General features: G+C 37.5%; 2 protein-coding genes and 1 long non-coding RNA gene across 3 annotated transcripts in view; all 3 read right to left on the reverse strand.

Annotated features, from left to right (window-relative positions):
- The window catches only part of LOC106785249, a 60,000-nt gene extending 57,542 nt beyond the window's left edge, over nucleotides 1-2,458 (reverse strand). Inside the window, exon 1 of the mRNA XM_014745576.1 lies at nucleotides 2,191-2,458. Coding sequence (XP_014601062.1) covers nucleotides 2,191-2,354 — 164 coding nt within the window. The 5' untranslated portion in view covers nucleotides 2,355-2,458. The remainder of the gene's footprint in view (nucleotides 1-2,190) is intronic.
- A 1,133-nt stretch (nucleotides 2,459-3,591) lies between these two features.
- LOC106785316 lies at nucleotides 3,592-5,121 on the reverse strand. Its single transcript, XR_001381514.1, has 2 exons — nucleotides 4,498-5,121; nucleotides 3,592-4,378 (listed from the first exon to the last, which is right to left on the reverse strand). It is a non-coding gene; the product is annotated as an uncharacterized LOC106785316 (long non-coding RNA).
- Nucleotides 5,122-13,727: 8,606 nt separating this feature from the next.
- The window catches only part of LOC106793297 (polynucleotide 5'-hydroxyl-kinase NOL9), a 6,226-nt gene continuing 2,807 nt past the window's right edge, over nucleotides 13,728-17,146 (reverse strand). Inside the window, exons 5-9 of the mRNA XM_014760107.1 lie at nucleotides 14,844-15,703; nucleotides 14,572-14,771; nucleotides 14,448-14,486; nucleotides 14,184-14,374; nucleotides 13,728-14,062 (exon numbers count right to left, since the gene is read on the reverse strand). Of these exons, the coding sequence (XP_014615593.1) occupies nucleotides 13,824-14,062; nucleotides 14,184-14,374; nucleotides 14,448-14,486; nucleotides 14,572-14,771; nucleotides 14,844-15,703 (1,529 nt within the window). The 3' untranslated portion in view covers nucleotides 13,728-13,823. The remainder of the gene's footprint in view (nucleotides 14,063-14,183; nucleotides 14,375-14,447; nucleotides 14,487-14,571; nucleotides 14,772-14,843; nucleotides 15,704-17,146) is intronic.

Here is a 17,146-nt window from a genome sequence, read left to right on the forward strand (position 1 = left end):
GAATACATGAATAACTTGTTTGGGGGTTTCTCAGTCGACACTGCCTGAATATGGGAGAGTAGAAGAAAAGGTGAGAAGGATTGAGAGAAGAAGAGGAGATATGAAAGACACACGAAGAAAAAAGAAAGAAATAAAAAGAGAAAAAGAGAGAGAGGGGGGAGAAGAGACGAAGAAAGAAAGATGGAAAAAGAAAGAGAGGAAACGATCGCAGACTCCAGCGATCTTATTGATAAGCTCGATTTATCGTCTGAGGATTTATCTGCGACACGTGGCTCGCGCCTTGCCTGCATTCACGTTACTTCTCTACTCTAACTCTTCTTTTCTCTTTTCTTTCCATTTCTTTTCTTTTATTTTCTCTTCTTCTTCTTCTTCTTCTTCTTCTTCTTCCCTTTTATTATATGTATTTCTCTTTCTCTCTCTCTGTCCCCCTTTTTATCTCACTCAAACTCATCCTTTCCTTTATTCCGCGCCAAAAGACTTCTCCCCCTTCATATGCCACGTGCTTTTCGCGTTTACATATTTTTTTCCTACACCTAGCCTCCCTTCCTCCTCCTCCTCCTCCTACCTACCTTCCTTTCCATCCTTTTAACCCCTTTTTTATTTTGTTGATCCACGTTCTGTACGCGAATTGTACTACATACTACTACTACTACTACTACTACGTATATCCAACATTATTTCGTACCAAACTTGGAAAGAACTTTTTCTTCCTCTTTTTTTTTGTTTCTCCTTTACTCTTGTTGAGTTCGTCGCATAGCACAACGAATTTGTCGTCAGACATTTTTTCTCTCGCGATCCTCCCCGACACCATAACCTCTTTTTACTTCGTCATCGTACACAAACTTTCGTCCAAATCTTTCTTTTTTTTTTTTTTTCATTCTTAGACCGAGCTTAACTAAACTTTCTACCCAATTTTTTTTTTTTTTTCAAATTCTGGTTACACGCGCTTTTTCGATGTTACTTTCTTTTTTCTTTTCTTTTCTTTTTCCATAATCTTATGATTAGAAAAAAAAAAAAGAGAAAAGAATTGGCACAACTCTTCTAATCCGATAATAATATTTTTTCTTCGTTTATATATTATGTATAAAAAAGAAAAAAAAATACATTTGTTTCGTGTATGCAGTTTGAACGCATAATCATAATCCCTTTTTTTTACTTCATCGTATAAATTTGTCCGTTGTTGGAGCCAAAAGTTGTCGGATGATTTTAAACAATTCTGCTTACTTTTTTTTCCAAGGATTTACTTTTTTATAATAAAACCACAAAAAAGGATTAACTTAATCATTTTTTTTGTATCTTTTTATGTATGCAAATAATTACTAAAAAGAAAGAACGTATGAAACGCAATTATAATACGCGAATGGGTGTTATTTCTCGCAAGAAGTGTAAAATATAGATGGATGATTCCTAGAAGCTTGAACGCATGCAAATAACTTAGCACTTTTGCTCGAACAAAGGACGAATTAAAAGACGTAAATACATGTGTACAACGTTTTGCAAGTTCGTTTGCGCGCATGGATGACATAAACAAGAACGTGTCTCTGGAACAACATGGGATTGTGGTCGGTCGATTGATCGATACCACCGCACGTGTTTTTCTCTCATTGTTATTTAGTAATGAAATAAGCAGAATAATGAAGTATTTGTGTGTCTCGATAAATATCGAGAAAGATAGAAACAGAGAAAGAGAGAGGTAGGGAGAGAGAGAGAGAGAGAGAGAGAAACATTTGTTTCCCTTCGTCGCCACAGGGTCCCATTCGTTTCTTAAAGATAGAGACGATCTCGTCGCCGCCATGTTTCTTTCTTAAAAGTTCTCCAATACCACGTGACCGCGCTAGGTCACATGACATCATCGCAGAATTTTTAATCAGACTTTCGCGCGGAAATTCAACCGCATCCCTCTTGATAAATAGAAAGTAAAAGTAAAACAGATAAGATACAAACACACTTGCACGTATATGTATGTATATTATATAACGTTTAGATTAACTTCGAGAAAGTCATCGAAAGGATAATGATGTTTATCAGAAAGCAAGGAACAGAGTATTGTAATAAGAGTTGTCCTTGGACCCTCTAGCTTGTAGCGTGGATCTAGATAAGGTAGAGGGGGCAAGTGGGATGGCGTTAAAGAGAGGTGGTAGAGAGAACGGTTGGCAAGGGATTGAAAGAGGAAATAAGGGAGAAACTTACAGTTTATAATGTTGCATGTGGTGACTGAGATGCAAGTCGGCGGCATGCTGTTGGTGAATCTGCTGTTGCTGATGCACGGACTGATGGTGGTGTGTCTGCGGGGGATCCAAGGTAGAGGCACCCAGCAGGGTGGCGCTCTCCCTGAACAGCGTTGCCACCTGCATACTCGAAGAGATCTCTGACGCGGGGAAAACCGCGATGAGGATATTTCACCTCTTCACTCTTCACTCTTCCTCCTCCTCCTCCTCCTCCGCCTCCTCCGCCTCCTCCGCCTCCTCCGCCTTTCCTTCTTTTTCTTTCTCTTCTACTGCTGCTGCTGCTCTTCTATCTCTTTTTACTTCCTCAATAATGGTCCTTCTCCTTCGTGGACCTTCGTCCAGGTTAGTTTCGATGACCACCGACCGACGGACCGGATTTGTGCAAATCCCACCTCTACCTATTCTTCTTCCTTCTCCTTTTACTTGACGAATACAACTAGCACACTGTTGTATCTCTTCCTCTCCTTCTCGGTCGGTCGGTCTGTATTCTCTCCTATTCTTCCTTTAGCACCTCCCCCACTTTCTCGTTCTTCTTCTTCCACTAGGACTACTACACTACAACTACTGCTACAACTACTACAACTATTTCTCCTGGCGACGCTGCCACTGTCGCTACTCCACGAGACGACGATGCTCTTGGCGTTGCTCAGGCTAGTAACGATCGCTTCACCACCGCAACTACTACCACCACCGCCACCACCACTACTACTACAACTACTACTCTACTACTACTACTACTACTACTACTAGCAGCAGCAGCAGCAGCACCAATACTACTACTACTACTACTACTACTACTAGTAACACACGGCCGTCGCACACGAATACGACGGTGTACTCGTTCCGTCGCGGCGACGGGACCGACGGTGCGATCCGTTCGGTCGCCGTCGACGACGCGACGACTCTCTTATCCACGGATCCTTTATTCTTTAACTTATTCCTTCGATTCTTCTATTATATAGAACAATTATTTTCCCTCTATCTTTTATTATTACACTTATTACTATGGAGAGAGTTAGTATACTCTCGGGACGCACAAGAATAACGTTTCTTCTCACTTTAATAAAAAAGAGAAAGAACAAGTTCGTTGTCAGTGGCTCAATCAAGGCCCCTTGAGCTACTCGTCGTCGTTTTCGTCCTCGTCGTTCTCGTATTCGGATTTGTCCTTTCACCTTTCATCATCTTCGTCGTCGTCGTTGTCTTCATTATCATCCGCGGCTTCGAGAAACGACGACACAACAATCTCATAAGCGAGCTTAGAAAATACTGACCGGGTTAACTTTCGAGACACCCGGTATGTACACAACCTTTCCGTACTCTCTCTTTCTCTATCTTTCTCTCTCTCTCTCTTTCTCTCTCTCTTTTGCTCTTTCTCTCTCTCGTTCTTGTTCTCGTTCTCACTCACTCACATACAACACACACACACACACACACTCTTTCTTTACGTGGATGTATGTGTGCAGTTGACACTCGAGTACACGTCCGACGGAGCAACGAACGAGATTGGCACTCCACTTCTCCGTTCTTGAATTCTCTTCACTCTTCTTCTCTTTCCTTTTTTTATTTTTCTTCGTTTTAATCTTCAAATATTATGTATCCAACACGTATAATAGATGTATAACGGCGGAAAATAAAACTTACTTACACCAATGAGATAACAATTACGTTAAGATCGCACAACAGTGTGCCGCCGAATTTTCGTTCGAATTTTCCGCCAACGCCGAAAAACAACGAAACAACGATTCGCGAACGAATTTAATTGGACGGAGAAGCCTAAGGAGTAGTATAGGTAGAAATGAAAGAAAAAAGTTAATGACGACGACGACGATGTTAACAATGATGATGATGATGACGATGATGACGACGACGACGACGACAACGATGAGGAGGAGAGAAGTAAGCAAGTAATCCGAGGAAGCAACCGAGCGTGTGTCGTATGTATTCCTGGGCCGTCGGTGGTCGCCGTGTGACGTACCGGCGGCGCGATGCACCCACGCCCCGGACGGAGCGCTTCGTCAACGCTGCGATATCTCTTCGCACTGTTCCTGCCAACTCCAAAGATCTCCTTCCTGCTATTACTCCCTCTTTCTATCTATTTCTCTATCTTTCTTCTTTCTTCTTTCTTCTTTCTATATTTCTATCTGTAGTTTCTGTACATATATATATATATATATATATATATATATATATATATAGTATATATATATGTATATATATGTATGTATATATGTGTGTATATATATATATATGAATATATTTCTCACTTTACCTCTCTGTTTCTCCGTTCTCAAACAGTGCACGAATTCCAATTGAATAATTCGAATGAGTAGAAGTTTAGGAAAGGTTTATCAGGGATTCCGTAACGCTCCTCTGTCTTTATCACGTCGATCCTCATGCACACACGCGTTTCGATTTTTTCTACCCCTCTCTCACTCTCTCTCTCTCTCTCTCTCTCACACACACACACCTTCTCCCTTGTTCTTTCTCTTGTTCTCCTTCGTTCTTCCTTCCTTCCTTCCTTCCTTCCTTCCTTTCTTTCTTTCTCTCTATTTCTCTTGTTCTCACTCTCCACTGTTATACCCATCCACCTATTCTTTATTTCTCTGTCTTTTTCTCTCTTTCGGACCGCGTAAACACGCGCGAGCGCACATCTATTTCACTATTTCTTGTACAGCGGTAAAACCCACGACCGTCGCGTTTACAGGAGACGGCTCCGCACTGCCTGACCGTTCCGTTCGTTCGGCAGCACGAACCTCTATGTTCGCACGTTTCCGTCGGCGCTCGTTCACCTTCGCGCACGCTCGGCTTACAGAGCCTGCGGCGACGCCGGCTGTAGCCGCCGACGCTCTGCCCGGCGCTGCTCCTCCTCCCCCCTCTCTTAGACCACCTACCACCACTCTCTCTCTCTCTCTCTCTCTCTCTTACACTCACCCGTTCCCTCTTCACCGAGGAACACTCATCGTGTCTTTTTCTTTCTTTATTTGTCTCTCTCTTTTTCTCTCTGCACATCCTCTTTGTCTCTCTCTTTCTCTTTCTCTCTCTCTTTCGGTCTCCCACATATTCTCCATCTTTGTTCATCGCTGTAACCTCGTCTCTTTCGCACTTTCCCTCTCTCTCTCCATCTTTGTCTATCTATCTATCCATCCATCCATCCATCCATCCATCCACCCATCCATCCATCCATCTATCTATCTATCTATCTATCTATCTATCTATCTAACTATCTCTATCTCTATCTCGCTTACTTCGCAACGTAACTGAGGAACAGCAACGAGGTGGATCGATCGTCACCGATCGATGGTAAATCGAGGCACGCGCTCTTCGATCGATCGACCAATGACGACCGACCGTTGGACGGTTTCCTTCATCGCAGAAGACCACTAGAAAGGCGCCGCTTGTGGCGCGTTGCGATTCAGTTTCGCGGATATCACCTAAAGTATTATATTTTATATAATTTTTTTTTATTCTCACAGAAAGAAAGAACATTTATACTTTGTCTACCTAAATACGATCGTCCTTCCTTCCTTCTTTATTTCTCTCTTCGTCGTCGTCTTTGACTTATCTTACGAAAATACTTTAAGAAATGATATTAAACACCGCGACCAACCTCACTGATATGATTCTGCGTGAGAGAACGTTTACTACTTCTTCTTCTTCTTCTTCTTCTTCTTCTTCTTCTTCTTCTTCTTCTGCTTCTGCTTCTTTTTCTTTTCTTTCATCCTTCGCCGAGTGTCGTTCATAAACGTATTCTTTTTGCCCCAACGAAAAAGTAAAAAGGATATATATCTCTACAGAATTATTCTACGTTACTATAAAAATGTCATGTTTCTCGAAGGACAGCCTCCAACATCAGCATTGACTTCGAAATATCCTTTATGAACACGTTTTCGAGACTAATTCTTCATCTCTGTCCAGATTGAATAGACCTATGCAGATAAATAAATATTTACTCTATGCGATTTCAAATTTTCTACCATCGCATCATCGTTTCTTATATATTTATTTTCAGGGATTATGCGATCGTGATACTTTTAAAGAAAATAAAATAAGAATAGGTATAAGAGATGTTTTGTCTGTTTTGTTTTTTTTTAATTTGAAATTTTTATTTTGTTAATATGTATGTATCTCTGTTAAATTGTACATCGATTGAAGTAGGATTTTTGGAAGGAAACTCATTTATCCCGCTTGGGCACCACCATCGCGAGATTCTACGCCCCTGCGCGCGAGGGTTTCTTCGTATACTCTCTCTCTCTCTCTCTCTCTCTCTCTCTCTCTCTTCTTCAAATTTTCTATCTCTCTCGTAGTTCTCTCTTCTCTTCTCTCTTTCTCCATCCCTCAGCACACCCTCAATCCGCTTGCTCGAGCACGAGCGCATGGCAGGGTTGCACCGCGAACGACGAGAGGCGAATATGGCTCCCGTATGCGTGTTTGTCCGCCATCCTATACCTGTTTCTCTATGTATGCATATATATATATATATATATATATATGTGGTATGTACGGATGGATGTATAAATGTGTGAGTTTGTGCGCCTCAGCGAAAGGCAAGTAACTCTTGTACATAGGGAGGAAAAGCTTCGTGTGCGAGTACACGCGGTGACCCTGCGCTGTCGAATAGAGGTGGACGAGGAGGAAGTTCAGGGCCGCATCGCGGTTAGAAATATTGCACTTCTTTTTACCCGTTTGCCAACTGTGTTTCATCATTCCTCCTCCTCGTCATAGTCGTTGTCGTCGTCGTCGTCGTCGTCGTAGTTGTTCTACGAGTTTAAAAATTCACAGCGCGGGAAATGTGAATACCTGTTGTTACTACTCTCCATTAGATGTAATCAACGCTGACTATAAATGAAGAAATAATTGTTCATTCGATATTTTCATCTATCGTATCGCTCTTTCTTATTTCTTCTTTTTAAATTCTCGCCCATTTTTACGCTAATTCCCACGTTGATACGTAACACACACACACACACATGCAGTTAGATAATATTTTATTATACAAAAATAAATTTTTCGAACGAAATATTTGCCCCCTCCCCTCGTTTATTTGGCCAAAAAAATATCACAAAATTTTGTCTACAATCTTATAATTTCAAAATTTCAAGTTTAAATTTGTCGTCGTCGTCGTCGTTGTATGTGTGTGCTTAGAAAAATTTCTTCAAAATCTGAAATCATTCTTTAGTGCAATAAACATGCACCGGGGTACATAAGTATATACATATCTCATTATTCCGTACGGTTGACGCACTTTTTCTGCCGAGTTACTTCGCGTTAACGTTGCGACGAAAGAGTCGAATCTCTCGACGCGTTCCTGGCCTCAAATACTCTTTACAATGTGTGTATACGTAATACATATATACATGTATACTAGTGTTATATATATATATGTGTGTGTGTAGTGTGTTTGCTGGTGCGCGCGTATGAAACTGCGAGCGCATATTTACGAGCGTGTATGTAGAGTCAGGCCATGCACGAATAAAGAGGAAGGAGAGCGAAAGAGAGAGAGAGAAAGAGATGGGTATATGTATATACATTTATATACATATATATATATATATATATATATATATATATATATATATATATATATCTCTCCTCACTAGGTAGAACGATAGTGTCAGAGAGAGAGAGAGAGAGAGAGAGAGAGAAACAGAGAGAGACAGGTAACGAGAAAGAGCCGTAACTATAGAAAGCAGTGGCGGCGCTAGTGGAGCGAACCTTCAACATGAGAGAGAGAGAGAGAGAAAGAGAGAGAGAAGCAAACGTAGAAAGAAAAGAGAAGGATGCAATGGAGAAAGCTCCATGGAGAGAGAGAGAGAGAGAGAGAGAGAGAGAGAATGAGTGAAACAGAGATAGCAATATGCGTTGAAACCCCACATGACTCTCTCTCACTCTCTCTCTCTCTCTCTCTTTAGCTATCTCACTCTTCTGTGCAGCTTCGCGCACAACCCACTATGCCAGGCTCCCACCACGCAAACTTTCGGAAAAATCAATAGACTACAAGAAAAGCCTGTGCTGCGCCAGGCGAGTAGAGCCCTCCCCCCTTCCCCCCATCCTATCCTACTTTCTCTCTCTCTATCTTTCTCTTTCTCTCTCGCAACGTTCTCGTATATCTATCTATCCATCTCCTCTCTACTTAGTATTTCTCTCTCACTCTCTCTCTCTCTCTCTTTCTCTCTTTTTACCTATCTCCCACTCCTTTCTCTATATACCTCGTTTTACCAACGTGGATGAAGTAAAGGGGGTAGAGGTGGCACGCTAAGAGGAGGGGTGCAGGAGGAAAGGGATTTCAGCGAGGATAAGTGTGTTCGATAGCAAGTAGGTGTGTTCCGATAGAAGAAGGATAGAAAGAAGTACCGAGTAAGTTTGAGAGAGAAATAGAGAGAGAGAGAGAGAGAGAGCGTGGGCGAATGAGAGAACATTACGCGAAAAGGTGCCTGCGTTTCTCCATTTCTTTCTCTCTCCCTCTCACTTATGTATTATATATGTATAGTATATATGTATATATATAAAAAGAAAGAGAGAGATAAATAGAGAAACACATAGCAGCGCATGCACACTTATACTCAGAAATTCTCCCAGGCCACTCCTCTTTCCACCTGCTGCTCCCACAGTTTCGTTCCTAGCCTCTCGTAGAATTTCTTTCGATAAAAAGGGGAGAAAAGAGCGGGACAAGCTCCTATGTGTTTTGTATACGTAAATACGTATGTATTTATATTTATAAATGTATGTATGTATGTAAGTATGTATGTATGTAGTAAGTACCTAAACCCGATTTTTGTTCCTTTTCGTAGTTGCACGCGAAAACGAGTGGATCGTTTGCGTTCGGTAAAATCTTATGTTAGTAAGAATGAGGCCTTCTCTTCTGGATAGAAACCAATACTATATCGATGGAGAAGACCGTGAAGCGAAAGTGAACTGTATTTTCTCTCCTCTCTCTCCTCTCTCTCCTCTCTCTTTCTCTCTCTCGTACGCACACGCACAAGTACACATATATTTAAATATATATACGCAAGCGTACAAACAGTTATCGTCGTCTACTAGCGCATCGACAACGTCCTTGGCGGGATATTTAAAAAACTACTCTACTGCTAATTCGAATTTCGATGAAGAAATTCGAACTAGATTATATTCAATAAGATTTCTTTCCAGTTTTATTTTTGTATTAAATCAAATTGGTAGTTCGTTTTTTTTTTTAGTTTGGTGATAGTGAAATTAATTGAACGATAAATTGCATATTTATTTTGCGAGTTATCTTTCGCCGAGTTACAGAGTTTCGTACGATCAATGTTGCGTCGAACCACTTTATTCATGCGGTTTTAAAACACACGCGTATACATATACATATATATATATGTATGTGTATAACACACAAATCGTATATATATATATATGTACATATATATAATATATAGATTTCGATCTATTCGATTGAAGGAATATAACCGAGAGTGATATTGGTGAAATTTTAGGGAAAACTATTATCTTTGCCAGGTATATGTTAAAATTGTAGTGAATGTATATATATATAAACGTGGTGACCACCATACTACAGCAGATGATTCTACGGATGCGAAAATCAATACTTCGTACGTGAGATAAACGTTTTCTCTCTTATATCATTATAGTTTACTGACTAATATTCTGACAAAAAGATCCATCCGATCAAGATTTGTGTCGAGAACAAAATTCAAACGAGAGGAACGAAATATGTAAAAGAAAAAAAAAATAGAACGAACATTTAAAAAACTATTCGATCGAGATCGTCGATTTTTAACGAAAAGTTTTGTATAATTTTCACGCGATCGTACAATATAAAATTAAAAAATACAATTGTTCATTTCTATTCATCCCCTTCCTAATTTTCCTATTATACGCCTATGTCAGACGATCTTTCGTATCCTGAATCTTTTTTACCGACGGAGCATTTTGCATTAACGCAAATCAAAATTCGTTGCCTTTCTTGATCCCCTTTTTTCTTATCCTGGGGTTAATCGTGTACAATAGTAATCAGATGACGATGACGATGAGAACAATGATGAGAAATGATGAGAAATGATGATAATGATGATTATAATGACGAGGATTATGACGGTGATATCAGAATGAGAAGTTAAGCAATGAGAACGACACGACAGATCCAAACTGAATCGGAGCTTGGCTCGTACTAAGCGGTACCGCCTCAACTTCGCGGATTTCTACCCCTCTCTCTGATATCATGTTCTCTTTCTCACTCTCTCTCTCTCTCATTCTCGCTCACTCGTTCGCTCGGTCGGTGTGTCCCAGTATCCGAGCATCATTCTATCTCACTCAGTTTTCGTTTCTCTTTCTATGTCTCTCCTTTTCTCTCTGTCTCACTTTTAGCCACGTTCCCTTGACATTCTCCCTCGACGACGAGACACCCTCAAGAGAAGTTTCAATTTATACTGAAAGTTGCCGTGACCGAATGCGCAAATAGGTAGATCCGCTCTCGCATTTACGAGCTCATTCATACTGGCCCGATATCCCCCGCCGTGTGCTACGTATAAACACATTTACTCTCTCTCTCTCTCTAGATTTATCCATTTATCTCTCTCTCTAACTAAAATTTACCATAATCTTGGCTACAGGTGACCATGTTCTCTCTCTCTTTCTTTCTTTCTCTTTTATGGTATCGTATAAAAAAGTGCTTATGATTAACCATTTAATAAACGAAAAAGGACTCCCCCAAAACAAGGGTTAAAAAAAAATAAATATATTAGAAACCCTCAAAGGAGACTCGATAACGAAAATAATTTCTATACAGTAGAGTCATAATAAACGCGTGACTATTTTTTGCGAGTTTTTAAATGATCATTAAACGATTAACGGAATGAAATGTATTCGAAAAGGGCAATTCCCTTTGAAATGGTTATATCGTATTGGTGACATTACGAATGTAAAAAGGAAAAGGAAAAAGAGAGAGGAAGAGAGAAAGGGATAGGGGGAGAGAAAGAACGGGGAGAGCAATGTGTCGCGGTTGACGCCCTTTCTCTTTGCGAGTAGACAATAGAGAAGGATAGCGTCCCTTATAAATTATCATGGCGTATTACGCGTGACGTTGGAAGGACGATAGGGAATAGAAAGTGGGAAGAGAAGAAGAAGAAAGAGGGGAAAACAAGACGAAGGGAGGAGAGAGAAAGAAGTTTGGAATCGTTAGCGTCTCGTCCCTTCAGTCGTTTCCTTTACGTGACTAGCACTGGCGTGTCTGACAGAGGTTCGTTAGAAACACGAGATTTATCCCTTTCCTCTTCAAGGAGAGAGGAGAAAGAGAAAGGAAAGATCAGATATTGCAAGCTTGCCTTTTATTGGCTATTACGATGTCAGAGTCATTTTTTTCTTTGCACCAATCCTCCTGTTATCTTCTTTTTCATCTTAATCGATAAGTATCGATTTCTTACTTACCGACCGAATAATTACCGATCATGCATCATTTCACTTTCAACCGTTATTTATCTCTTATATCATTTACATATATATATCGTGTATAAATCATTCCCTTTAAAATACAAATTATAAGATTAATAATATCATCCTAAAAGAAAAAAAACAAGTATTTATTACTCTCAATCGACAGGTTAAATTATCGGAGAAGATTTTCAAAAGTTGTCGCGCGTAATGGCGAGAATATGCATACGTAGAGATCTATATACGTACTTACATATACATAAGTGGTCTCGTGCGCTCTCAGCTCTTTGGTAAATCTGTGAATACACCCCTGACACAGCGTCCCTCTACCGCTCAAAGAGGGTCGCGTATACTCTCTCCTCCTCCTCTTCCTCTTTCTCCTCTTCCCATATTTCCTCCATATGCGAGGGTGCAGGGGGTGGAGAGAGAAACGCGCGGAACGCTTTATGAATGAATGTTTCCGCGCCAAGTGCGAGAAGAGAGACGGATAGATAGGATAGGGTGGGTGTGTGAGCGAGTACGGATTATTAGAGAAAGAGAGAAAGAGAGAAAGAGAGAGAGAGAGAGAGAGAGAGAGAGAGAGAGAGAGAGAGAGAGAGAGAGAGAGAGAATGTTAAAAAGTGATACGGGATAGGAGAGAGAGAAAGAGAGAGAAGTAGCCGTGTGTCCCGCGTGTAAACACAATAATACCGACGNAGAGAGAGAGAGAGAGAGAGAGAGAGAGAGAGAGAGAGAGAGAGAGAGAGAGAGAGAGAGAGAGAGAGAGAGAAAGTAACCCGGGATAGGAGAGAGAGAAAGAGAGAGAAGTAGCCGTGTGTCCCGCGTGTAAACACAATAATACCGACGTTTCCATTCATCAGGTCGACCCCGGCGCGCGACCTCGAGAAATACCTTTGGTGGTACCACGTGCTCTACGAACTCTCTCTCCTCCTGTCCCCTTTAACCCCTTCCCCGTTCCGCTACTCCCAACCACCACCTCTACCTTCTCCTCTCTTACCCTATCTATCCTTTTGATTCTTTCTGGTGTTGTTCGTCGCGATACCATTCTATTTTCATCTCTCTCACGGCCGATGCCAACTACGGAATCCACTTGACATCATCGTTCATAATGAATTTCCGGACCTTTCTTTCTGTCTTTCTCTTTTATATATATATATATATATATATATAAAATATATATATATGTGTTTTTCTCTTTTTCTTTTTCCCCTCCTTTTGTTTCCATCTTCAATGTATTTTTCTTGTTCATTGATAATGCTCGAAAACTTTTAGAAAAGAAAAGCTCAAAACTTTACAGTCTATCTTTATATATATATTTGAATGCTGACTTTGTTTGTTATGTAATACTCCAGATTTTTAATGTTCTTTTTTATAAATGAAAGTTATAATTATTATAACGTCACATTACAGTGGAATATAAATCATTATATTAATTATATTTGTACTTTTTGGTTTCCAGTACTACAAAGAAATTCGATCAGCATGAGTAAAAAGTAATATTTGATCTATTATTGTTTGTGCAATGGAATTAGCATTACTGACACAAAGTCAGCATTAAAAAATATAACTATTAGAAAAATCGTAAAAATTAATTCCATAGAATTGAATTTTAAATCATCTTAGCCGTTTATCGGTGATCTCAATAACCATAATTTAGATCTGATAAATATTGTATAAATTAAAAAATACACAAAAATTAAAGTAAATGTTTAAAATTCGACGATATTACTGGTATGCCCTTAGATAAAAGATTATCTAAAAGAAAATTACAAAAGAAAATATGGTAGATAATCTTTTAATATATTTTCATGACTACAGTAGTCGCGTCCAATTTCAGGCGGGAAAGATTCAAACATAAACTGTATAGATACCGTGTAATTTACGTTGATAATAAATTAAATACATAAGATATTAAAGAGATTAAAATAAAAAGAGTTAGTTTAAGAAAAAATTTGATGAGAACAACATTAATTAGAATTAATGAAGGGTGACTAGAGTTCTACAAAAGCATTTTAAACAAAATTATCTTGATAAATTAGCATAGGGATGTTGTTTTGGTCGGTTCCCAGGTAAAACGAATATATTATTTAATATCAAATATATTTTTTCTTTATCAGTCAACGTATTAGTAATAAAAAAAATAAGAAAATAGTTTTATTGCTTTATAAATAAAACTTAACTTGAAATTCGTTTCTTTTTAAATCTCCTACGAAAATATCCCCTACGTGGATCACGACTAGTTGGCTGAGTATCATTTCCACCTGCGTACGGAACATTTGGTTGATTTAATTGTAATAAATTCACAGGTATTGATATGCATCCTACTAAACAATTTACGGATTGCATTATTGTCAGTGGCAATGGAGAGATTATGTAAATTTCTTCTTTTTCCGTGTCAACCCCACGAATTATTCCTACAAAACCAAATAAAATCAAGGAAGTAGAATTAGTTTGTTGAGTAAATTAATTATAACAAATTTCCATCTGAATAAATAAGAAAATATGAGGAAGCAATGTTATTTAATTGTTTTTTACCATAGCCATAGCAACTGCACAAAGGTGCTCTAGTTAATATACGAGGCTTCGATGGAACAGCTTCTTGCAATAGATCACCTGTCAAATCAATGCCACACAGAGCAACTATATTACCATTGATTACATTTAATACATGTGAAGACGGTACATGTTCTTTAAGTAAAGCAATATTTAAAGAAACAAAAGGTGCACTGAAAAGAAATAAATATATATAAGTAATTTCAGTGTTCAAACAAAATTATTAGGATGAATCTTTATACTAACACATATGGTATAGCTTCATTAATATTGAGTGACGTAGATCTAGAATGAAACCAAAAACAAATTTTTATTTATTAATTTAATATTATATGCAAGCAAGGAAATAAAATAATTTTAAATATCTTACATGGAATTTTCATTGGAATTAATAATTCCACTTAGATATGAAATCATAGCAAGTTCACGTTGTTGATAAGGTTCAATGCTCCACGAATCGCACTTTGATTTACGTTTCATTTCAGCATTTGTATTTATAACGTGTAATTCATGAGAACATGGTTTATTTAGATCTGCAATATTTTTACTCCATGAAAAGCCTGCAAGAGTCTAAGAAAATATTATTTTTCTATTATTCTATGTGATTTAAAAATGATTTATTATAAAAATAATAACACTTACTTGTCTATTTATGATATCGTTACTCAATAAATTAGCGTAATTGTTCTTTGTCCTTTCAGACATTATTTGTACAACGAAAGAAGGCCGGAAAAGTTTTATCGTAAAAACTACAATATCCCATCCTATACCATAGGTAAAACCCATTGTATTTATAACAATTGGTAAATGTGACATGACTGGACAACTTAACAACTTATTTGCTAACAATTTAAGGCCTTCAGTGTATCTCTTTATACACCTAGAAACATCTACACCTCCTATGTACAATTGATTTGTCGGTTGCTTTAGATGTGTAAAATTAGGCCCAGCTAACGGTTCATCGATCAAAGTATATGATATACTTTCCGGGGGTGTACATTCATTTTGACCAGGATCAACATCCACCAAAACAACCATCTTAGAAGTTTGTAATATGGTGTTTATTAAATAACGTGCTGTCGTTGATTTGCCAACATTTTTACCACCGGCTAAAAGCGTACAAGACCAAACCTTGGAATGCCAACGATTTAAGATTTGTTCAGCAAGTGTTCCTGTTATGATTGGGTTGATTACCAGTTTCTTATAATCATCATTACCAAAATAAAGATTAGACTGTACTATCATTTCTGCTCTTCTTATATCAGTCCAAGAATAATTGTTGACATTTCTAACTTTGGGAAATAATTTTTTGGGAAAGTATGAGTTTACAAATTCCGTTAAATTGTTCTCCAAATTCATTAATATCACTATAGACATACCCGGTTTGCATTGATCGATATCTGTTTTTAATACATTTTGAATATCAGGAGTAATACCTTCCTGGGACAAATACGTCCATATATCTTTATTGTGTGAAAGCAAAAATTTTTGACTCGTTTGTACTGGTATAAGACTATATCCTCTAGGAGAATATACAGATATCGGAGAATTAGCACTGGTAATATGAGATCCATAAACTTCTATTGCACCATACAATACACTTATAGATAATTTGCCATTAAAACAGAAACTACTCTTTTCTTCCATAATTAACAATACTTTACTATCCAAACAATATAAACGTATCTTTTCATTGCAACTAGATTTCGTTACATTAACATCATCCATATTTATATGAAACGATATTAAAAATTTGTCAAAAAAAAAAAAAACAAGATTAATCTGCACACGCTGAGTTTATTGTAACACTTATCACCATATTGTTTTTCTAGTGTTATTCGTATAAACATAACCAAAACAGTTGCAGCGCCACCATTATCTTCTTTTGAATAATGTAGAAAGATGATACTATCTTACTACGAACAATCTCAAAATGTGAAATTAAATTTAATATAATATAAAAACAAATTAAATCCATTCAAAATCACATTTTTGAAATGTCGATAATTAAGTTTTGAATTTAATTCTATAAAAAATTATATAAAACGATTACATATTTCGGTCTTCTGTTCGTTCAACGTGCCTTCATGAATTTTTAAGAGCGCCAAAAAATAATGCAATGTGCAGAAGTATCATTTCCATTCTTATTTATAAATTCTTAAATATTATTATGTATTATTAAATCATGATATTTCAAAATACGTGGAGCATAATTTCAGAAGTAAATCAAAATAAGATTTCTCGTAACCCGTATGAAATATATTAAATAATAAAAAATTGAAACAATCTTTTTTTAGATAAATCATGTAGTAAAAACTGTCACATATATACATATATATATATATATATATATTTCTTATCAATCGTTAAACCTATTTTCTATATAATTAAATTAAACAAAAATAAAAGATAATGATAAAAGAAAAAAAAAAAATTTAATTTACCGAGTGTCCCTTTGTATACTGTTGTTGTTTCATTTTATGAAAGTTAAATAGTTAAAAAAAATGCTTTAATTTTTCTTAAAAAAGAAAACTCAATCTGAAGTTCGTCTATCCTTATGTCTCATACGAATATATCCTCTACGTGGATCACGACTCGTTGGCAAAGTATTATTTCCACCTGCGTATGGTACATCTGGTTGATTTAACTGTAATAAATTTACAGGCGTAGGCATACTTCCTATTAAACAATTAACGTGTTGCATAAGTGCTAGCGGCAATGGAGAGATTATGTAAATTTCTTCTTTTTCCGTGTCAATCCCACGAATTATTCCTACAAAACCAAATAAAATCAAGGAAGTAGAATTAGTTTGTTGAGTAAATTAATTATAACAAATTTTCATCTGAATAGATAAGAAAATATGAGGAAGCAATGTTATTTAATTGTTTTTTACCATAGCCATAGCAACTGCACAAAGGTGCTCTAGTTAATATACGAGGCTTCGA

The sequence above is a fragment of the Polistes canadensis genome, unplaced genomic scaffold (assembly GCF_001313835.1).
Source record: "Polistes canadensis isolate GaletaPanama2010 unplaced genomic scaffold, ASM131383v1 scaffold_0, whole genome shotgun sequence".
Lineage (NCBI taxonomy): Eukaryota > Metazoa > Arthropoda > Insecta > Hymenoptera > Vespidae > Polistes > Polistes canadensis.